Source organism: Copadichromis virginalis, linkage group LG8 (genome assembly GCF_057382275.1).
Source record: "Copadichromis virginalis isolate Kocher_CV1m ecotype Utaka linkage group LG8, C_Virginalis_male_GT1.1, whole genome shotgun sequence".
In the NCBI taxonomy this organism is placed as follows: Eukaryota; Metazoa; Chordata; class Actinopteri; order Cichliformes; family Cichlidae; genus Copadichromis; species Copadichromis virginalis.
The window spans coordinates 25,344,870-25,366,284 of NC_140625.1; the positions used below are offsets into that span (position 1 = coordinate 25,344,870).

The 21,415-nt window shown below is 40.8% G+C and overlaps 1 protein-coding gene across 1 annotated transcript; it reads right to left on the minus strand.

Annotated features, from left to right (window-relative positions):
• Positions 1–505: 505 nt before the first annotated feature.
• Positions 506–18,872, minus strand: col1a1b (collagen, type I, alpha 1b). Its single transcript, XM_085466760.1, has 51 exons — positions 18,667–18,872; positions 17,098–17,286; positions 16,509–16,525; positions 16,364–16,402; positions 15,515–15,607; positions 14,897–14,959; positions 14,759–14,803; positions 14,526–14,579; positions 14,178–14,231; positions 13,894–13,947; positions 13,617–13,670; positions 13,469–13,522; positions 13,315–13,359; positions 13,087–13,140; positions 12,880–12,924; positions 12,639–12,692; positions 11,383–11,481; positions 11,234–11,278; positions 11,050–11,148; positions 10,893–10,946; positions 10,687–10,794; positions 10,374–10,427; positions 10,127–10,225; positions 9,989–10,042; positions 9,804–9,902; positions 9,598–9,651; positions 9,416–9,469; positions 9,192–9,245; positions 9,032–9,085; positions 8,874–8,918; positions 8,669–8,767; positions 7,149–7,256; positions 6,780–6,887; positions 6,348–6,401; positions 6,176–6,229; positions 5,940–6,047; positions 5,664–5,717; positions 5,478–5,531; positions 5,219–5,380; positions 5,018–5,125; positions 4,236–4,343; positions 4,044–4,097; positions 3,857–3,964; positions 3,705–3,758; positions 3,477–3,584; positions 3,116–3,169; positions 2,902–3,009; positions 2,538–2,820; positions 2,247–2,437; positions 1,907–2,149; positions 506–1,800 (listed from the first exon to the last, which is right to left on the minus strand). The coding sequence occupies exons 1-51, from the start codon at positions 18,746–18,748 to the stop codon at positions 1,654–1,656; spliced, it is 4,335 nt and encodes a 1,444-aa protein (XP_085322886.1). The 5' UTR covers positions 18,749–18,872; the 3' UTR covers positions 506–1,653.
• Positions 18,873–21,415: the final 2,543 nt, after the last annotated feature.

Sequence of the window (21,415 nt, forward strand, 5' to 3'; positions counted from 1 at the left end):
AGTTTGCTTCTGTGCTTTGCCTGCAGGAAGCAGCCGTTGTTGCATTAGACATCCAGAAGGAGTCACTGGTGGTGTATCTTCATTTGGTATGGGCGTTTTCTCTTCTGAGACAAGCATTCATTTCTGCAAAGTTAGCTCCTTGTTTTTCAGTGTGACAAGGAAACAACTACGGCTGCTTCACTGATAATTCAAACTGCATTTTGCAGTATTTTAGGTTTGGTTTCTTAAGAAATTTAGCTAAGGAGCCAATAACTTTTTTAGGCACAAAAAAAAGCTAGAGTTTGGTATATTGGCCTTGTTTTCACTGCTGCTTAACAAAAAGTAGTCAGTGCAACTGTTGTGGAACAGTTGATTTCTAAACACATGGACAAAATTGCTTCTGTATCTCTCGGCCAGAGACCTAGCTCTCTAAAAAAATCCCAAAAAACAGCTTCAGCGTGAGCTATCTTCTCTAAAACCTCAGTTTCACAACAGTTGCAAAACAGGACAGTGAAAACTCTGCCACTGAGTAGACCACTTCACATGCTTTATTTCAGCACCCAAAATAATTAAAAACATCTTGATTTATTATACATGTACAAAATAAGTACAGAATCTCTCTTTTAAACCATGAAAGTGGGTCTGCTTCAAATTCTTTTTTAAGAAACCCTTCGCAAGAAAGACATCAACAAACAACATAAACAACAGGGTGGGAGATGTGTGCTGTTTGGTTTTTGTTTTTTTAGTAAAGAGGAGTTTTCCACAGGGGCAAACAGACAGAAAGATCAACACTGAACACATGGGCAGGGAAAATGATATTGAACCAGACATATTTGCATGCAATACAATTGCAGTGATCACTTTTTCAGAGGACCTCTGTTATCAAACCAACACTTAAGAAGAAAACAATTGCACTGCATAGACAACAAGACAAGGAGTCAATTTAGTAGCACCAAAGGTTCTGCAGGCATTAAGTGGCAATGATTCCAGTACGACAGTGTGAGTTTCACCATCAAACACCACTAGCTGGACCTCATTGAATCGGTAATAGCACCTTTGAATGGTTTTAGTGTTTCCCCCAATAGACTTGTGGTGTGTGACATAGCAAAAAGTGGGGGTGATGTCTTGTTATGAGGTAGCCATCTAGATTTTGCAATGAAGTGAGCTTTTTAGTCTTGCTCTTTTGCTGGTGTTTGCTTTGTCTGCTCAGCGTTCAGGTGTTTTTCTCATTAATTTAGAACAAGAAGACACTTCACACTTTTTACAATTTATTTAACACCAGAAAAATGGTACATATCATTTGTTGTTTTCAATGTCCTTCTGCAGTGGTAGAAAATGGCAAAAGTCACCTGTGTTTCATTGCATGTGCAGATCTGGGTTGTTGTTTTTTTTGTTTGTCTTAATCTCCGGGGGGAAATTTTACACAAGCATATATTATTTTCTTGTTGCCAGTGAAAACAAAAGATTCTTTTTAAAGTGTCCTCGTAGTTGGTTTCGTTTGAAGTAGCAGTCCCAAAAAAAACTTCTCATGATTGGAAAGACACAAACACTGTCTTCAGTAGAGTGGTTTTAAGCATGTGGACCAATGGCAGCCAAATGAATGCATAGAAAGAGGATTTAGAGATGACTGCTAGAAAAAAAAACAACAATGTCATGTCCATATTTCTTTCATTTTTACAAGAAGCAAACAGGGCCAACTTGGACGCCAAATTCCTGATCAGGTGCACCAACATCCATAGGAGCAATGTCAATGATGGGCAGGCGGGATGTTTTTGATGTCTTGTAGTCAATGACTGTCTTGCCCCATGTGCCAGTGTGTGACTGTAGAGAGAAACAGAAAGGAGACATTGTAAGAGATTAGTTTCTCTTTTCTTATACTTGGATCCTGTGTAAGTTTAGCCCTGGGGCAAAGAGAGAGCAAACTCACCGTGCAGCCATCCTCGCTGACACTGTATGTGAAGCGGCTGTTGCCCTCCGCTCTGATCTCGACGTCGTTGGATCCCTGGAGAAGCAGAGCCTTCTTCAGGTTGCCGGTGGCAGAATCCATGTAGGCGATGCTGTTCTTGCAGTGGTATGTAACGTTCTGAGAGGCCTGGTTAGACATCAGGCGCATGAAAGTCATCTGGATGTTGACATCCTCGAGATCAGCTCCATCGCTGCCATACTGGAACTGCGTGACGGAGAGAATAGAAGCACGCATAGTGTCACAGGCCTAATAGTAAAGCATGAATACTGTCCAGGTTTGTTCATTTGCTCTGTTTTCTCACCTGGAATCCACCGGTCATGGACTCGCTGAACCAGACGTGCTTCTTCTCTCTGATGTTCTTGCTGAGGTACCAGTTCTTCATGGGGATGGTGGACTCGCTGGGGTAGACACAAGTCTCACCAGTCTCCATGTTGCAGTGGACCTTGACGGCATCCAGAGGAGAGCCCTGGTTGGGATCAATCCAGTACATGCCTGTAATACAGGGACATCAAAAAAAGAAAGTCTCACGCTGAGCTCACCCTCGTGTTATACTTTATCTAAAGGCTGTGTCAGAGAATTGATCTGCGCTCACCGCTCTTCCACTCAGGGTGGCACATCCTCAGATCACGGCACATGCGGGCTGGGCTCTTCTGGGTACCGTCTGGGCTGCGGATCTTCTCAACCTTCTGTGTCAGGGTCTTAAGGGTGGTGTCAACCTCCATGTCACGATCGCGCATGACATTAGGATCATCAGCGCGGTAGTGGCCACCACGCAGGGGATCAGGGGCCTTCTCCTGAACAGGCTGGCTGATGAACTCAATTCCACTGCCGGGAGGTCCAGGAGGTCCAGCAGGTCCGGGAGGTCCAGGAGGTCCCTGTTTTGAGACACCAGGGGTTGCTTAACTTGTCTGAAGGTGTAAGAATATGGATAAAGTAATGATAATTGCTCAACTTACAGCAGGTCCCATCTCTCCATTGCGACCACGAGGTCCAGGAGGTCCAATGGGTCCAGGCAAACCGTTCACACCATCCTTACCAGAGGCACCGTTTGATCCAGAAGGTCCCTGTGGAGGAAAACCAAATGATCACCTTTTGCCTTGAACTGATTGACAAATTTGAAGGAAAACTTTAAATAAAGAAAGTTTTGTGTCTGTTAACAGTAGTACTTACTCTAGGTCCAGCGGGTCCAGAAGCACCAGCAGGGCCTCTCTCTCCAGGGGGTCCCTAGAGACAGATGAGGATGCTAACATGAACTATGGTATAACAAAATATAGTAGAATATAGAAAATGTGATAAAATCAAGTTTAATAAGTCCATAAGTCAATTTTAAAAAGTGAGACTGATTAATGTTGTATTTTATAAAACTTGATGATGGATGTAACTAGCAACTGTTTATAAGACCTTAATAAACTCCAGTAAATATCCACCTGAATCTTAAATGCAAATCCAGCTGTGGGTAACAGGATAAATGCAGCTATCAGCACAAAGTTTTTATTTCTTCCAAAGTGCTAATGTGGTAACTGTTACTCACAGAAGGTCCGGGCAGACCAGATGCACCAGTGAATCCTCTGTGTCCCTTGTGGCCTCTCTCTCCAGCTTCACCAGCCTCTCCTCTGTCTCCCTTAGCACCAGCTGGACCCTGAATAAAAGAAAAAGAAGATCCAGATGCCATCTCATCATTAGACAGTAATCAGTCTTCTTGAATATGTAAAATTTACGTTTCATATTAATAATACATATTATACAATGAAAAACGTACAGAAGGACCACGAGCACCAGCAGGGCCAGAGGGACCAGCAGGACCAGAGGGACCCTAAAGGAAAGAAAGATATGAACATATGAATTCAGAAAAAATCACAAGTGTGTTCATTTTGTTTAAATGTGCTCAAGGTAGCTACAAAGTGGACTTACACTCTCTCCACGGTCACCAGTTTTGCCAGAGGGGCCAACTCCTCCAGGAGCTCCAGGAGCACCAGGAGGTCCAGGGGGACCACCCAAGCCAGTCTCACCACGGTCTCCCTATGAGTGCACATTTCCAGTGAGAAGATAGTTTCATGCATGTCAATATTATCAAATTAGCCAAGTTAAATAGGGTTACCTTAGGGCCAGAAGGACCATCACGACCAGGTGCACCATCATGACCAGGAGATCCCTGTGGAAGTAAAGCAGTAAAGATGTTCGCCAGCGAAACTGAATTTGTGGGAATTGTGAGTGCATTTTTAATTGTACTACCTGAGTAGCCCGATTAGCCCAATTAATGGTTAAAGTACAGAAAAAAGGGACTTCTTACCTCACGGCCAGCCTCTCCAGTTGGACCAGACAGTCCAGGGGGTCCAGCAGGTCCAGGGGGTCCGCGCTCACCGACAGGTCCAGATGGTCCCTGCTTTCCAGGCTCACCCTAAAGAAAGTGCATAAGAAGTCAGTCCTCTAGATTCCTGTGGATGCTCTTTGCAGAGCTGAACCTTTCTAAGCACCACCCAGAGAGAGAGACGCATATGAGAACCCAAATGTCCAATGTGATCAAATCAGATATTAGCTGGTCTTTCACCTTTAGTCTGTGTGATGTCAGATGGACAAAAGGAAAACTGTGGAATATTTCCCAAGGAATATTGTAATATTGCCATGTCCTTACACAAGGATGGTTTATTTAACATTGTATGTGTCCAAATTTCTTTGCTACTAATTATATATTTCATAGTGAGTTTGCTCTTTGCAGTACTAGTTATTATTCCTTTAGCCTCAGTATTCGACAATGCATTACAAAAAGTTGTGTCCAAACAAATGCTGAAGGTTACAGGTCAAAAGGGCAGAGCATGACAATATAGACTCCAAAATATATTTGACCTAATAATTTAATTGGATAAGTGTATTATATATAATGTGTGTTTATCACAACAAATGCATGCTGTTACTTTGATCTGTCATGTTTTAAGTGATGTAATTAACAGACTCAAGAAAATGAACCAAGTAGTCTAAGTTTTTTTTTTCATCTTCTGGTTGAGCTCACTGTATTGTCCCCTACACAGAACCCCCTATATAAGTAGACATAAAGGATTTCAGACACAAACTCACAGATGGTCCAGGCAGACCACCGAAACCACGCTCTCCACGCTGTCCAGGGAGACCTACAATACCACGCTGTCCAGCAATACCTTGGGGTCCAGGGATACCAGGGGCACCCTGCACATAAGGAAATAATGGTTAGTTATGTTTTAGACTTTCAAAAAACACATAGAATATCTATTATGGACCAAAAGGGTAACAGTGACTTACAGGGGCTCCATCAGAACCAGCAGATCCTTTCTCGCCACTAGGTCCTGGGGGTCCAGCAGCACCAGCCTCACCAGGGCGGCCAGCAGGGCCAGTCTCACCACGAGCTCCCCTTGCTCCATCTTTGCCAGTAGGTCCTCCGGGTCCAGGGGCTCCAGCAGCTCCCTGGAAACAACATACAATGTTATGGTAACATAAAAATCACTGATCGCTGTTCCAATATAACATAGATAGATCGCACTAAAAATGATCAGAAACTCACAGCAGGGCCAGGGGGTCCAACTCTTCCAGCAGGTCCAGGGAAACCAGTAGCACCCTAGCAAGACACACAACCAAACCAAATACGTGATCAATGAAGCTTTAAAACACATAAGCAACTGTAACTACAAATAATCTCATTGAGTTTGTAAGTCAGAGTGTCAAAAGAAAAATATGAATGAATACTTACAGGGGAACCAACACTACCACGAGCACCTTTGGGTCCAGGAGCTCCAGCAGGTCCCTGTTGACGGAAATATTTGCAAGTGAGGCATCTAATACCAACAATGCTAATTAAAATAGGAAAAATATGAATGTTTATGTAAACAGTATATGCAATTTCTTATGAACACAATAATGAATCTACGGTGCAAAACCCCCCAGAACATTTTATTCCATTTATTCTATTCCATTTACTATATATTCACCAGATGTATACTACAAATCACAATGAAGGTCAATCTACCTGAGGACCAGCAGCTCCAGCAGGTCCGGTAGGTCCAGGAGGACCAGCATCTCCCTTGGGTCCACTGTCACCACTCTCGCCCTTAGCACCAGGCTGACCATCAGCACCCTGAGGTTGGAGATGAAAAGAAGAAATGCATCAATGCATGGCTTTTTTTGCGTCTCAAATGTTATCCAAAGTCAACAAATGTGACTTTTTTTTTAAGCATCTAAATTAGTGAAAAAAAAGGGGCTTACAGGAGGTCCAGCAAATCCGGCAGCTCCAGGAGGTCCGTGCTCACCACGGTCACCCTGTTGAAGTAATAAAGAAAGGTCATTCAGTCATAATAATGTGCATATCAGAGTTATAAATATTTTGATTGTTTTTCCCCAGGTTTTAATCTGATTTTGAGTTTAGAAAAGAACTTACAGGGGAACCACGAGGACCACTAGGTCCAGCAACTCCAACAGCACCAGGCTCACCCTAAAACCAGAGGTGAAGGAGAAAAAAGGAGGTCAGTAGGCACATTGGTTGCTAATCCCAATCACGTATTTTATGATCAATGACACTTGCAGATAATCCACATTAAAGCCAAAATTAAGTAAAGCACTGAATTTCTATTTAACTCATGGTTGGTCTTATTATCTTTTAATATTGCATTAATGTGGCATGCTATTCATCATGTTTCATATAATTATGACATTGACTTATGCATACTGTAAGTGTGGGTAAAAATGTTGTAAGACTACTAACAAATTTCACTCCAGACATGAAAATTGAATGAAGAAAAGGTCCTGTAAAATTATTAAACTCGAACAGCTAATATTTGAAGGCCAAAACCAATTTTTTGTCCAATCTCACCTTCTCACCCTGAGCACCGGGAGGTCCGGGGACTCCAATAGGACCGGTCAGACCACGTGGGCCATCTTTGCCAGGGGCACCATCAGCTCCCTTGCCACCAGCCTCACCCTAAAAAGAGAAAGGTTACAAAAAGTTACTTGTGTTGATATAAAAATTACACAGCTACAGTTATTTGAATCATTACAACATTTCTAGAGTAATTAAATCTTTATTAAATATTGGGAAAACATGATATAAGATTTCACATGATATAACAGGTATAATACATAAGATATTTTATCTTCACTGAGCTTAAAAAAATTTAATGATGAGAAAATCGAACTGTGCACGCCTTTTTCTTTATACAAATGGGATTGGTGTGATACTCACATTCTCTCCTCTGGCACCGGGGAGACCAGCGGCTCCACGTTCACCAGGCATTCCCTGCATACCGGGGGATCCCAAACCACCGGGGGCACCGGCAGCACCAGGCTCTCCCTGGGTACACACAAAAACAGGAAGACTCACATTGTTATCCAGCTAATACAGGTCACTGGAGCTCAACAAATGAACCATGTTGGTAGATTTGTTTCTGTTATGATAAGCACAATGAGTTTAAGAAAAGGAGAATTTTGCTGGTCCTAAATCTTATTTTAGTTATTTGCACCAATGCCCAGTGATTTTAGTCTTGAGACATTTGTTGTTTTGCAGCATTTTCTAGTTTCTCTAACTCATGGGTTAATTAGTTTTGCACTCAAACCTGCAAAACTAAAGTGAAGAATTATCTTTACAGGCGTGACATTACAGGCTGATTACCACCAGGTGATGGGTGTTAATGTGTTTTTCTGGATCTCTGATATTGCTTTCTGTTGAATCTGAAGCTCAGGTTGTTTCTGTCATAAAAGCAAATATAAATTGTCCACAAAGTCACCTGTGGATGAAAAAAACACCTTTACTGCTACTGTTTTGCTTGTACACATTTATGTTTAGCAGTTTCTTTAAACCTTAAGCATGTGAAGCCATAGACTAATGACAACATGTTGAAGCAGAAAGCTTGCTCTATATGCTCTAAATATATTATTGTTTATTCTTGAAATGAAAGAATATACATACAAAATGCTAAAATTACCTTTTTACAAGTACAGAGGAGGTAAAATCTATTGGCTTTATAGTGTGGCGGGTTACACCTTTACCTAACAGGCAAAAGATCCCTAGTTTAATCCCAGGAGAAGATTGGGGATGCAACAGGAACCCTGCATAAGGATCTACCAATCAAATATGTAGTGATAAAAACAGACCTGCAAACTAATCTACGATATACAGGAGTGTGTTTTTAACATATGAGTTTTGTGATGGTTTAATAGTGTTGCACAGCAGCTACAAACACTAGATCATTTTTATATGCGATCCAGGTGAGGTCTGGGTTGAAAAATGTGTCCTCTATCTTTAAAATGCAAATAAATAGGACTGTGACAAACATTTCTGAACTGAAAACCTTACAGTTCCTTTGCAACATAAATAACTTGCTTGCTACTTTTAAGTCTTTATATAAATATGATTATTCTTGGTGCCATATCCACTCTGAACATCTGATTTTTAATGAATGTGTCGTTTAAATGTCCAGGCAGGCTGGTTTATACTATAAAAGAAGAACTTAAAAACAAAGGGCAGAAATACTGAATAGTTTGCTCTCCTTGTTTTCTGAGAAAAGCTGGGAGTAGAAACATACCTGAGTAAATATGTGTTTAGTTTTTGGTGGTTTACAACTTGACATCAGGTAGATTTTTCAATTTTATTTCTGTGCCATTTCAAAAAATGGACTGGATTTGACACACAGCAAGAAAAAAAAAGGAATCTCAAATGCCAAATCAGTAAAGTTTCTTCATCGTTTAGACGTTTTTCTGACCTACCTTAGGTCCATCGTTACCAGCGGGTCCAGGAGCACCACGGGGTCCGGTTGGGCCAGCAATTCCAATTCCACCACGCTCACCAGGGAATCCTCTGTCACCCTGAAGGAAAGAAGGAACTCATCAGCCACAAAATGTTTTGCCAGTAAGTTGATGTCTACCACAGGAGCTGAAAATGTTTTGCTTCTGCAACAGAGGGGATACTCACTCTTGGTCCAAATGGGCCAGAAGGTCCTGCCTCACCAGGAGCACCCTGAATAAAAGAAGGAGAAGGGAGAGGGTTATGACGTCTGACTTACTGTGTCAACATGAAGACAGAAGGGGGGAAAGCTGGTTCTAGTGTGTCCTTTGTAACTGACTACATACCTGCTCACCAGGCTTGCCAGTCTCACCAGTAGAACCTTGGGGTCCAGGAAGTCCCTGCACAGGGATGAAAGGTAAAATGTTTTAGGGTTATCAACTGACGTTATAACACAACAATAGACATGAGAGTGCTGTGGCTGTTGGAATAATGTCTAAAGCCCACCTGGAATCCAGGAGGTCCAGCGGGTCCCTGCTCTCCTTTCTCTCCAGCAGGTCCCTAAACAAAAAGACGAGAACAAAATGATACAATGCAAACTCTGATTCACCATAAGCATCCATGTCAGCCACATAAAAGATACAACTATGGCTTCTGTCCTCTGATACATCAAACTACTCAAATGCTATGCAAACATAATTTCTGTTTAATAATGCAGATAAGATACATACACCGGGGCCAGAAGGTCCAGGAGCACCAACATCACCGTCTTTGCCTGGAGCACCCTGTGATTAAAAACAGCCAAATGCTCGACTGTTACACTCTGTTTCCACTATTATATTAATATATACAGTCTTTAATGGTGGAACTTGTTTTAAGTGACTGTTTAAGTGGGAAAAGTATAATTACTTACAACAGCGCCAGCAGGTCCAGTTGCACCTCTCTCACCAGGTTTACCACCATCACCCTAGTAAAAAGAAATAAGTGCATATTTATATCTGCCACATGGGGAAATTCTGCTCTATTATTTCTATTTAAACTAATTTCTATGGGCTAAAAAGAAAAATCACATCCATGACATCTGGAAAGACAATGAGCAGAAAAGCTCTGTAAACTCACAGAAGCTCCCTTGGGTCCGGGGAATCCCATAACTCCAGGCTGTCCTCTGGATCCACCGGGGCCAGGAGGTCCAGAGCGACCATCTTGTCCAGGAGAACCCTAGATATAAAAAAAACAAAACAAAAAATGAAGTTCTAAGAGTGATGTAACATATAACATATGTTTATTTGATGCTCAATACTTACAGCAGGTCCAGCTTTGCCATCAGGTCCAGGGCTTCCAGGGCTACCAGTCATACCCTGAGGAGAACAGTTAATGTGTAAAATTCATGACCAAAACATCACAGAAATGTTGCATTTGAAGAAGTACATCGTCGTGCTAACCTTCAGTCCAGGGGCACCAGGAGCACCAGGGCTTCCAGACTCACCAGTGACTCCCTGAGCTCCCATTGGGCCAGGGGAACCACGCTCACCTGGGGCACCCTGTAATATAAGTTAATAAAAGATCTAGAAGCTGTGATACTGGATACAATTTATGACTTAAATGATCAGTAATGGTTTGTTTAGCTATTCTGATAGGTTTGAATAAGTTGGAGTAAGGTGGCTAAGTGATTTTAGTTGACTAACTCACCTTGCCACCAGCACCTCCATCAGCACCAGGGAAACCACGAGCACCAGGGGCACCCTAATGGAAGAACAGAGACACCGACCAAGTCATTAAAAGGGAAGTAGGTGCTGGGCTCCAACTACTAAGATGAATCCCCGTGGGAATTTAGCACACTGCAATTTCAGAACACTTTGTAGAAAAAGAAATCAAAGGGTTTCAACATGGACATTTTCAATTAAAACATAATGAGTGATGGTGAGAGTGTTGGCTATTTTAATGCTGTTTTCCATAAGGCACACAATTTCACATGGTCGAAGATAAAGAGGGACAAACATACACGCTCTCCAGGGGGTCCACGGGGTCCAGCACCACCAGGCTCTCCACGAGCTCCTCTCTTTCCCTCCTCACCAGAGGGGCCAGCAAGTCCCTGAACTCCAGCGGGTCCCTGCAAAAGAAAGGAAATTTCATTAAACCAAGCATGAATTTATTATCTTGGCAAGATGCAGTGGAAACTGTTCAGGATCATTGTATTTTGAAACTTACAGGCTCTCCCTTGGCACCAGGCTCTCCCTTAGGACCAGAGGGACCAGGGTCACCCTGTTGGCAGAAGCATACACATTTTATTTAGCTATCAGGTAATCTAGGATCTATAAAATAATGACAAAAACATTAAAAAACACTAAATCAATTGCCAACGCACATTGTTACCCTTAGGGCCAGGAGAACCAACAGCTCCCTGAGCTCCAGCAGGACCACGACTACCGGGGAAGCCAGGAGCACCAGCAATACCAGCAGCACCCTACAGATGGAAAATGTGGGGTGTAAGCACACTTCATGTGCAGGACTGAAATGGAATAAATGTAATCATTGTAAATGATACTTACAGGAGCACCCTTAGAGCCAGCGGAACCATCAGATCCAGGAGCACCCTGTTAAAAGAGGAATAATATAAAATGTTGAAATTGTTCAGTATTTTTTTATTATAACATCTGAGATAGACATGATGGTATGTGTAAGTTGAGCATCTACTCACAGCAGGTCCAGCGGGTCCAGCAGGTCCGGGGTTACCAGGCTCACCACGTGCTCCCTGGGGTCCCTCAGATCCACGGCCTCCTGGAGCACCAGTCTCTCCCTGTGCACAAAGACAAAAATATTTCATAAATCTGCACCGCCAATATTATGTCTGTGCTCTGATAAAGGAGAAGGAGACCACACTGAACATCAGAAACATAATTTAAAGATTAAATATTATATACACACTAAATATCACTCAAAAGACAGGCAATTTTCTATCAAAGCTATGGTGTATTGCTCTTAGCTATACAAGTGGAAAATAAAATGTATTTTGAGCGTAACACATGCACCTAACAATATTATTTATGAAGGAATTTGAGCACAAATAATGTGTGTTTTTAGAGACATAACTGTCCCCACAATAATCCTAAAGTGATTTATCTAGAAAGAAACTTCAAACTGCATGATTGTTCTGTCATCATGACTGTTTTTTTTATTCTCCTCCTCTTTATTCCTAAAATAAATCAGGAATTTGTGACATCATAGTAGGTGAAAGTTACAGGATATTTAAAATAGCTCCTTCGGTAATGGCATCAGGAAGGAGAGGCACCAGAGATTAACGTGCCATTAGAAGCCTACTGATGCCATCTGGTGGTTAGACTGTTCACCTGAAGTATACAGTATTAGGCTAAATACGCTATTAGCAATTTTACTGCTTGGGTAATAGGCTACAATCCATGCTAACCTTGGAGTATATTGTAATTCAAATGGCCTGAGGGTGAAATCTGACCAGTGCCAAGAAGCTTTAGGCATTCAAAGAGCTTTACAGACCAGATGTGTAAGAAAAGATTGAAGTGGGTTAAGCCGAGACCTTTCTCATGGGAGAGGAGAGATGCATGACATTGGACACAAATTTCTCATTTTGGGAAATTCTGTGTTTCTTGAGTTAGATGTATGTAGCTTCTACACAATTCTTACCAGGAAGTTTGCTCATTTTAAGTCCAAACAAGGCATAATCACACAGAGTCCCCGTAATGTTCTACTAATAAGCTACTAATACTTGGGGAGTTGATGAGACACCTAGTGAGGGATTAAGGGGATAATAAGCTAAAATATTGTCATGGTTCTCCAAAGCTTTCCTTGGCTACCTAAATTTTGAGATTAGACTTGAGAGAGCTTTACTGTCAACATTATCTAATGGTTATAAATATAAAGGTCAATCAGGAAAGCTATTATGATATCATATGTACTCTTGAACTCTTTTGGGTGACTTACCTTAGCACCAGCACCGCCAGGGAATCCAGAGGGGCCAGCAGATCCAGTAGGTCCCTGAAATTTAATATAGAGCATATTAAGACACAATGCTGAGCCACAAACATTGTAATAAATTGATTGGAAAGCTGAGGAAGAATCCCTTCGTTTATGGTATGAATCTCTTACTAAAGCATTTTGTGGACAGATCTAAATTATAGTCTCGAATGAATTTGAAATGAACAATGCAAAATTCAGTACTTACAGGAGGACCAGCAGGACCGGTGTTGCCATCATTACCACGAGCACCCTGCAGAGGAGAGAAGAGATTACATCAAATATTTTCAGATCCAACCAATAGTAAGACACGAAACATGAGAGAAGAACACAACAATCTCCCAGCTTTTGTGTTGTTTTTCAGTAGTAATTATGGGTCTTTTAATAAGTGACTAAGGAGAGGAAAAGTGCTTACAGCAGGGCCGGGAGCTCCAGGGCGGCCTCTCTCTCCGGGAAGACCACGAGCACCCTAGAAAAGACAAAAACAAACCAAGGTCACAAGAAGGTTTGGCCTAGTTTTTGAAGATATGCGTTGGAAAAAATGGCAGTGCTGCATCTAATCTGAACTGTTATTACAAAACAGTGTTTAATCCTTAAAATGATTCATATGTCAACAACTTGATTAATGGGAGCAAAAACATACCATGGCACCGGGGATACCATTCTCACCAGAAGCGCCAGGCTCTCCCTGTAAACAAATACAGGAAAAAGACAAGAGATCAGCTTTAAATTGTGGTTTTATAAAGATGCAGATTAATATCATTTCACAATGAAATGCAATCATTGTGAAATCTTACCTTAGGGCCAGCAGGTCCAGAGTCTCCCTTGGCTCCATCTAGACCGCTGAAGCCCTACAAAGAAAATTAGCGAGCATTTTAAACTCAATCACCACTCATAACTGTTTAAAAGTGATTTTTTTTTCTTTTTATTACTATTCAGACTCACTCTGTGTCCCTTGATGCCTGGAAGTCCAGGGGTGCCAGGGAATCCACGAGCACCCTAGATGAGAAAAAGAAGAACGATGTGAATAACTTCGACTGCATTTGGAAGGTAGCACAATGAGGCCTGGAAAACTAAACATAATGGATAAATATGTGGGAATGAATATATTTCACAACAACTTGTTTGCCCCTACATACATGCTGAATAACAGCTTTTCTCAGTTTAGGTTTCATTTTTGGCCTACCATCTCCTGACCTTTGCCCTAGTGGGAACCACTCACCTGAGGTCCAGCAGCTCCGCGCTCACCGGGGCGTCCAGGTTTGCCAGCCTCACCCTGTTGTAAACACACAGAGACGCGATGAGGAATATGAAGTAAGCTCGTGCAAACAAACAATCAACAAAAGCAATTACAGACCTCAACACATTTAAAAGAATAGCATATTCACTATTTTAAGTGAACCAATATTAGTTATGTGTCCCAGTTAGCTAGGCATGACATTTCTGTATGAAGTGTCCCAGCAAACAAGCATAGACATGAAATAAAATTCTCAATAGATCACTTACATCATCTCCGTTCTTTCCAGGGGGACCAGCAGGACCACGAGAACCCATTGGACCCTAAAAACACCAATAAATTACTGGATTAGCAAAACACACTGCTGACTATTTTAAGCAAGTGTCTGAATATGCTCTGTGCTGCTCTAGGTACAGCACAGGGAATTGGTTGGCATGAAAAAAGTGATTTGTGTCAGTAGGTCAGTGATTAAAACAGGAAGTAGAATGAATACAGGAAGTATTCTGTCTAAAGACTTTCTGGGGTTCACAACCAACTTTTACACTAGCTCGAACTGGAAAAAGGCACAGACAAAACAAGGGAAGGTAGAGGTTTAGTAGAACGTCATGTATACTCACAGAAGCTCCGGGCTCACCAGGCTCTCCAGGAGGTCCAGTGAAACCCTGAGGACCCTGAGGGACAACGAGAGAAACATTTCAGTGTAATAGCTTCTTTAAAGTATTCATTTTCCTGTTTTACATCTAAAGCAAGAAAACATGTAGGGAAGAAATCTCTGGCCTATTGTAATTGCATGGTTTTACAAATGCATGGAATACTTGGACTACCGTTTATTTAATAGAGAAATACTTACAGGGGGGCCGGAAGATCCAGGAGGACCACGGGGACCCATAGGACCCTATTGACGAAGGCAGAGAAGAAGCCAATAAATACTTGCACCTATACATAATTATCAAATGAGGGTATTTTGAGAGAGATAAAACCTACTTACTATTGGGCCAGGAACAGGTGGGCCACTAGATTTTGAGGGGTCAGAATATTGAGGAGAGAAGTTCTGTGGGAGGAGCACACAAAGAGTTAATCACCAAACACCTCAAGGTACAGTTACTGTAGTGGAAGACAATAGAAGAGCATGAAAAACTTTGCACAGCACACCATCTTCCCCCCTACTGTTAGGTCACTGTTGTATGTTACATAGTCACTTGCTAACACACACCCTATAGTGTAAAGACTCGTTTTCTAAGGTAGGAATAGGATGTTCTGTATGGAAATCAATGTGATCTATTCAAACATGGAGATTTTAAAATAGTAAGAATCCTTTTATGTATCAGTTCAGGTCACTAGATAAACTTCGAGCACTCTTCACTTTGAGACATTAATGTGAGGAGAAGGGAGCTGTCAGTACTCTCAGTGCTGAAATACACATGGAGGAACTGTCCCAGCTTTGAAGTGAAATCTTCAGCACCTTGATTATTAAATTGGCGTTCAGTATAGAACTGAAGACAATCCATGCCAGATAGCAGAAGTAACATGGAAAATGAGATGGGTCTCATTTGTCATCAACAAAACTCAGTCCCTGTCTTGGATGTTCTGATGCGATGATACTTACTCCGCCAAGGCCAGGGGGGCCAGGGGGGCCAGGGGGGCCAGGTGGGCCAGGATCGCCAGGGATTCCATTACCGCCAGGATAACCAGGAGGACCCTGGGGGAAAAAGATTAATTAGCAATATTCAGGGCTAGTTATTTCAATTATTTTTCTTAATTTCACAAAGCTTAATAGCAAATATAAAGGATCTTACAATATAAAGAAGTGATGCAGATGTAGTTTTAAGTACTTAAAAAAGCTTCAAAGTTGGCCCTAATGTTTCTCCTCCTCCTCCAATTTGTCTTTAATCACTTGTGAAGTTTGCAATGACCTTTTGACCTTCTGACCTAATTATCAAAGGTCATCAGTAACAAGCAGCTTCATCAGAAAATCAGTTCATCAAATCAGTTTGTGAGGGCTCACTTAGCTGATGCATAGTGATTGTGTCTATTTTGACATTTTTAGCTAGACAAGAATATAGGAAACAAAACATCCTCCTTCTAAAAACAAACACAACCAGCCACCTGTTATGCACCAATTATGGTGATTCAAAAGATTTGGAACTAAAGCTGAATAAAATATTATTATGTCTCATGAGAACAGCAAAAAACAACCATCTTTGTTTCAACACATTTCAGAAGAAAACCATATTTCTGAAAGAGATAAACAGACCCTTTGTCAGTTTTAAACAGACAAATGGCCATATATATATATATATATATATATATATATATATATATATATATATATATATATATATATATATATATATATATATGTAAAAAACTTATCTGTCACTTGTACTGACAGACAAACAGAAGATGTCTTCAATAGTATGAATGTTTTTAATAATTTAAATAATGCAGCACCTACCGGGTCTCCCTTGGGGCCAATGGGTCCTTCGGAAGTTGGCTATGGACAGACAGAAAACTGGAGTTATGCTAATTCATATACAACATAATTAGATATAATAATAATAAGACTAATAAAAATAATCATCATCAAAAGGGAAAGGTACCTCAGGATAATCTTGACCTGGAAACAAACAGAAAAAAAATGTCAGCACCTCTTTAATGTTCATAGGAGACACATTTATTCATATTTAAAGATAATGGAAAAGGCGAAAGTGATGGGTAACTGTAAGCAATAAGTTGTCTGTAGTTACTTGTGAGTGAAGGCTGAATCATCCATGAAATGCTGGATTTCTCATAATTATCAACTCCAACCCAATCTAAAACGTTACTGCTAAGTAAGTTTTGCAGTGGAAAAAATAGGAAAGTAGGTATAAGTTCAGCAGAACCCTCTACTTTCACTGCATATGTGGACTGAATGGGAAATTATATAATCATTGCCAAACTTTGCCAAAGAGCAGGGATAATCCATTGTTAAAAGAATTCACATTTAAAAATTTAGGGATCAAAACGTAATCCAAAATGATTCGGTTCTGAATGAAAAATCCTTAAACAAGCAGGCAGATAGGCAGGCAGGAAGGCCAAGGGCATTGAGTCCTTTTGAGGGCAGAAAGCCATGGCTGGTCAAAGATGGAGCAAAAGGGAAAGTGGGTGGTGCCAAAAAGCTAAATAAAGCTCGGAATTGGTGAGCAGTACCATCAGGGCAGATAGGGCAGCACTCTCCGTCTGGAATAATGGGATCGGCGCAGTCGGATGTGTCCTCACAGATCACCTCGTCGCACATGACAGTTCCGCTGTCGCAGACGCAGATCTGGCAGGGTTCTGGTTTCCATACATCCTTGTCGTTGTACAACTGTCCATCTAATGTGCAGCTGCCAAATGTTCCTGAGACAAGAAAATCACGATGAGTTAGGCGATAATGTGATGAGAACATAAGTTCTAGAAGTTAGTACAACTAATTTGTGTTTAGATTGGATAGTTTGGAATTGCTACACCTGCACAGGTGTACATTATGGTGGATGGGCTTTTGCTTAAAGACTGTATCAAATTCATATAAGAGATCAAGGGAGCTAGTACCACGTAGACCAGACTCTAAATAACACAAACACAAAGCTGGCATATTTTATATAAAAACTGTGGGCTGTTATTGACCTTAGAAAACTGTGTGTTTGGTGACTGATGTGTGATCAGGAAAGGAGCATGTAATAAAGTCTAACATCCAGGCACATCTACAGGAACTACATATAATTTGAGCCTGTCAAATATAGAAATTCTGGCTGCAGAGAGATAAGGGGTAGTAATGGTCTTGTCCAACTGTCCTATGTAGATGTTCCCTCCTGAAACATTTGATTATAACGCTGAACGGAAACTTTCGTGGGGCCTACGCAGATGTCAGGCAGTGGATATGAGGTTGGGCCAGAGAAATGGGAGGATGAATGCACAGTTCCAGTATTTGCCACAAAGCGGCGCTGTTACCCTGCAAAAAAACCACCTTCCGCGCCCAGGCTGCTTTGGTGATTAATTGACGTCTAGACTGGCGTTTTTAACGGTCGACGTCAGACTTAAGCGATTTTTCCATTCTCGCTTTTTTTCAGGTAACCGTGTCCAGTTTTACACAGCCTGAAAAAACGTTTAATTCGGTGTGCTTCTTAGACATTAGACATGAAGTTTTGCCTTTTCAACTGAAACAGTAATTTCTCACACTTGATTACCAAAATTAATTCTGTCTGCTCTCTCTTGATGCGTTTTTGGTGAACTGTTGATTAAAGATCAAGTCTTACAGGCTTTGACGCATGCTTATCAGCTAGAACGCAAACTTATAAAACTAGAGAAGACTGCTTTCCAGACAAAACAGATATAAACGATTTGTTTTATCAGACTCATTCGCCTATCTAAATTTGCTTCAGATCTCATGGAACCATTGTCCTGTCACTGCGCATCAGACACAATGCAGCTGCTCCCTTCAGGTTTGCACTCCAGCAGGAGGACGCACACTGAGCATGTATCTGCATGCCAGTGAAAGGAGCAGTCAATAATGGAAAAAATCCAGTCTATAAATTCCTACTCGCTTCCAAGTCTCCAAAGAAACCACCAAAGCGCCTCACTGTGTAACAACTTTCACCATGTCTGCCCACTGGAGTCGGGTATCCCGCAGAGGACGATCAGCACCAGCAAACTGCTCAGCATCCTTTGCTGGCTATCCACATCCTGAGGGTGCCAACGCTCCAAAAACAACTCAAATCAATGTTTGAAAGTGATACTTACTATCATCCTCGCCTTGACCTCTCGCCAAAAGCACTGTTGCGCTGAGCAAAAGCGCTAACCGAATATCCACAAAGCTGAACATGTCTAAATATTAGACATGTAGATTCTTTGCGGAAAAGGGGAATCCTCTATCTCCTCAGACACCACTCATACACGGTAGGGTCCGGTCTGTGTGTAACTCCAATCCAGACCCTAGCAGAAACTCCCTACTGCCTAAACAAATGAGTTAACTTGGCTTTTATATGCCTAAACTTTTGGGGAGGTCCTGTGCGCAGCAGATAACTTGTACATGTTCAAGTCAGAGGCCCTCCTTCATCAGAGAGATGGGCCGTCTTAGAACATGTCAAACAAGTTCACGTTTCAGCTCAAACGTGGATGATGAGGAAAGGCATCATTTACACGCAGGCTCTCCACCGCGCAGACGTGTTTTATCTTCTTAACGCTCCGTGTTTTTTCTTAATTGACACTCGTGTTGAGGCGTTTTGTCTTTCCCGTGTTCATCGATATGCTGAGCAGCTGTTTGCTTTCAGATGTGCAGGAAGTTGAGTTCTTTTTCACAGTTTTATTTCATGACGGGAGTTTTATTTTATTTATTTATTTTATATATGTAAAGGGTTCAACGCAATGTTTGAGGAATTCAGCCGAAGAGAAGTTTGCGTAATTTACGCACGAAGAGTAACAAGATTAAACAGGATATTTTGGGACTCCTTACATGTTTGTAGAGAAACATTTTGTGTATGTATATGTAAATGTATTCAATTCAAGTAAATTTATTCAAACTTAAGCTGAAAAGAATTCATTTTATGGTCTTATGGTCCATTTCTTTATTCTTGGGGCCTAAACACTTTCGAGTATCAAGCATCTGCAGGACATTGCAGATTACACCAGTGTTCTGTGTGTACAGAACATATGTGTTCATATTCAAATAAAGTATTTTACATAGATTTATTAAATCCAGTTACAAGTATAAGTAACTGCAAGTTTGATGCCTTCACAAAATATTAACATATTATAACCCATTATGTTTCCCCTAATTATCTTAACTCTTCCTCAATCACCAATAACATTGCTTACAGATTTGGTGTTTTGTTGGCATTAGCAACAACCAATAAGAAAGATTGACACAGTTTGAAAACATCCATGTTTCTGTTTCAAAAGCTCCCATTCCCCAAAAACATAGGACATCCCATGATGTTAGAGATGGAGAAGGAGGGAAAGAGAGAGCGCGAAAAAAAATCTGGCAAGTCCACAAAGCAGTCTGCTTTAACTGTGGACACGTTGCAGCTTCTGCAACTACAGTGTGGCCCAATCTGACCTTTCATTTACTCTGCCTCTTTCTGCTTCATCTTTTTTGAGTTTTGTTTTTTTACATTCAAGCTATCTTGTCCTCCATTAAGTGGAAACAGTGAAGATATAAGAAACAATATTGACGATACAATGATGATGTATGAGACTCCATCAGGAACTGATCAAAAAAGGAAAAAAGCATGTTAGATAGTTGATTCAGCATTGGGGGAAAATAATTTTTTTTCAGTTTTGTCACCCCAAAATTAAAGGAAATCTTTTAATTTTAAAAAACCTCATACCAACATAAAAAGTACAATGCATACTGCAGTGAAGGTAAGTCCCACGGCTATATACTATACAATATTTATCATTCTACCTGGAGCAATAAAGACAGAAGAAAAACATAAAAACAACATAATAGTACAAACAAGGCCCAAAACCACCATGTCAGCTATTGTAAAGAATTGTTCCTATGGTAATTTATTACATCTGAAATTTAAAAGTTTTTGTATGTTTTCCTATTCATAGTTAGGCTAATTCATAGTATCTGCCTCAAAAATAAACTTAAATTGTAGTTTCATACAAGCTAGTGACGACACTGTAAACAGAATAAAAATCATCTTGAATATTTACAGAAGCATTACTTAAGCAATCAATATTTTTAATGCTACTCTGAAGAAGTGCATATTTACATGAAGACAGCATTAGATAAATTGTCAGGTTGCATAAATCTTCACTGTTTTTATATTTATCCAGCCGTCTGGATGATTGAGGGGGGGGGGGGGGGGGGGGGTTGTTTAGTGATTTTGTATCAAGTAAACAGATCTTTTATAGAATTTGTTCCTTGTGTATTGAAATCAGGTTATGCACTCAAACACCTGCTAATAAACATACAGCGATCAATTTTACTTTCAGAGCCAACCTAAAAGTTTTCTCTTTTTTAATCCCAGAAGGTTGTTTGTTCTCCTAAGTTACAGCTTATGTTATGCATTTGTGCAACATCCACTGGCTTTCTGAGGTCAAAGATACTGATTTGTGACATAAATGAGAATACTGTACGAGACAACAGAGTAATTTGTGCAGCATATAAATAAATCATGAATTAGAAATGGCCCCAAGTGACAATTTTGAATGTGCACTGAAGGAGCTTCAAGACTTTTAGTGTGGGAATGCTTTCCAGGGGTTGTAAATGAAAATAGGGAAGTCCTGCTGTTAGTCTGAGAGGAAATTCATTTGATAAGCTTTGTGCCTGTGTGCTGCCTCTGTGATTCTAACCTAGAAAATACAACTGAAAAATGTCATCATTTGAAATTTTCTGAATGTGAAATGTGATGTGAATCAGGTTAGATTTATGATAAATCTTTAAGGCAGCACTTTCAAAGAGACTTTCCATGAGTGAAATGAAGTTGAAGCTCACAGGACAGTGTTTAAATAGAACTGGTAATTTTCTAGTGTTTGCCTT

Bases quoted from the DNA above. Each gene is read 5' to 3' on its own strand.
- col1a1b (XM_085466760.1), bottom strand. From the start codon at position 18,748: ATGTTCAGCTTTGTGGATATTCGGTTAGCGCTTTTGCTCAGCGCAACA. The intron at 6,888-7,148 runs GTGAGTATCACA...TTCTCTTTTTAG, and splicing joins CCGGTGCCAGAGGAGAGAAT to GGTGAGGCTGGTGGCAAGGG. The intron at 2,821-2,901 runs GTAAGTTGAGCA...GTCTCAAAACAG, and splicing joins ATGGAGAGATGGGACCTGCT to GGACCTCCTGGACCTCCCGG.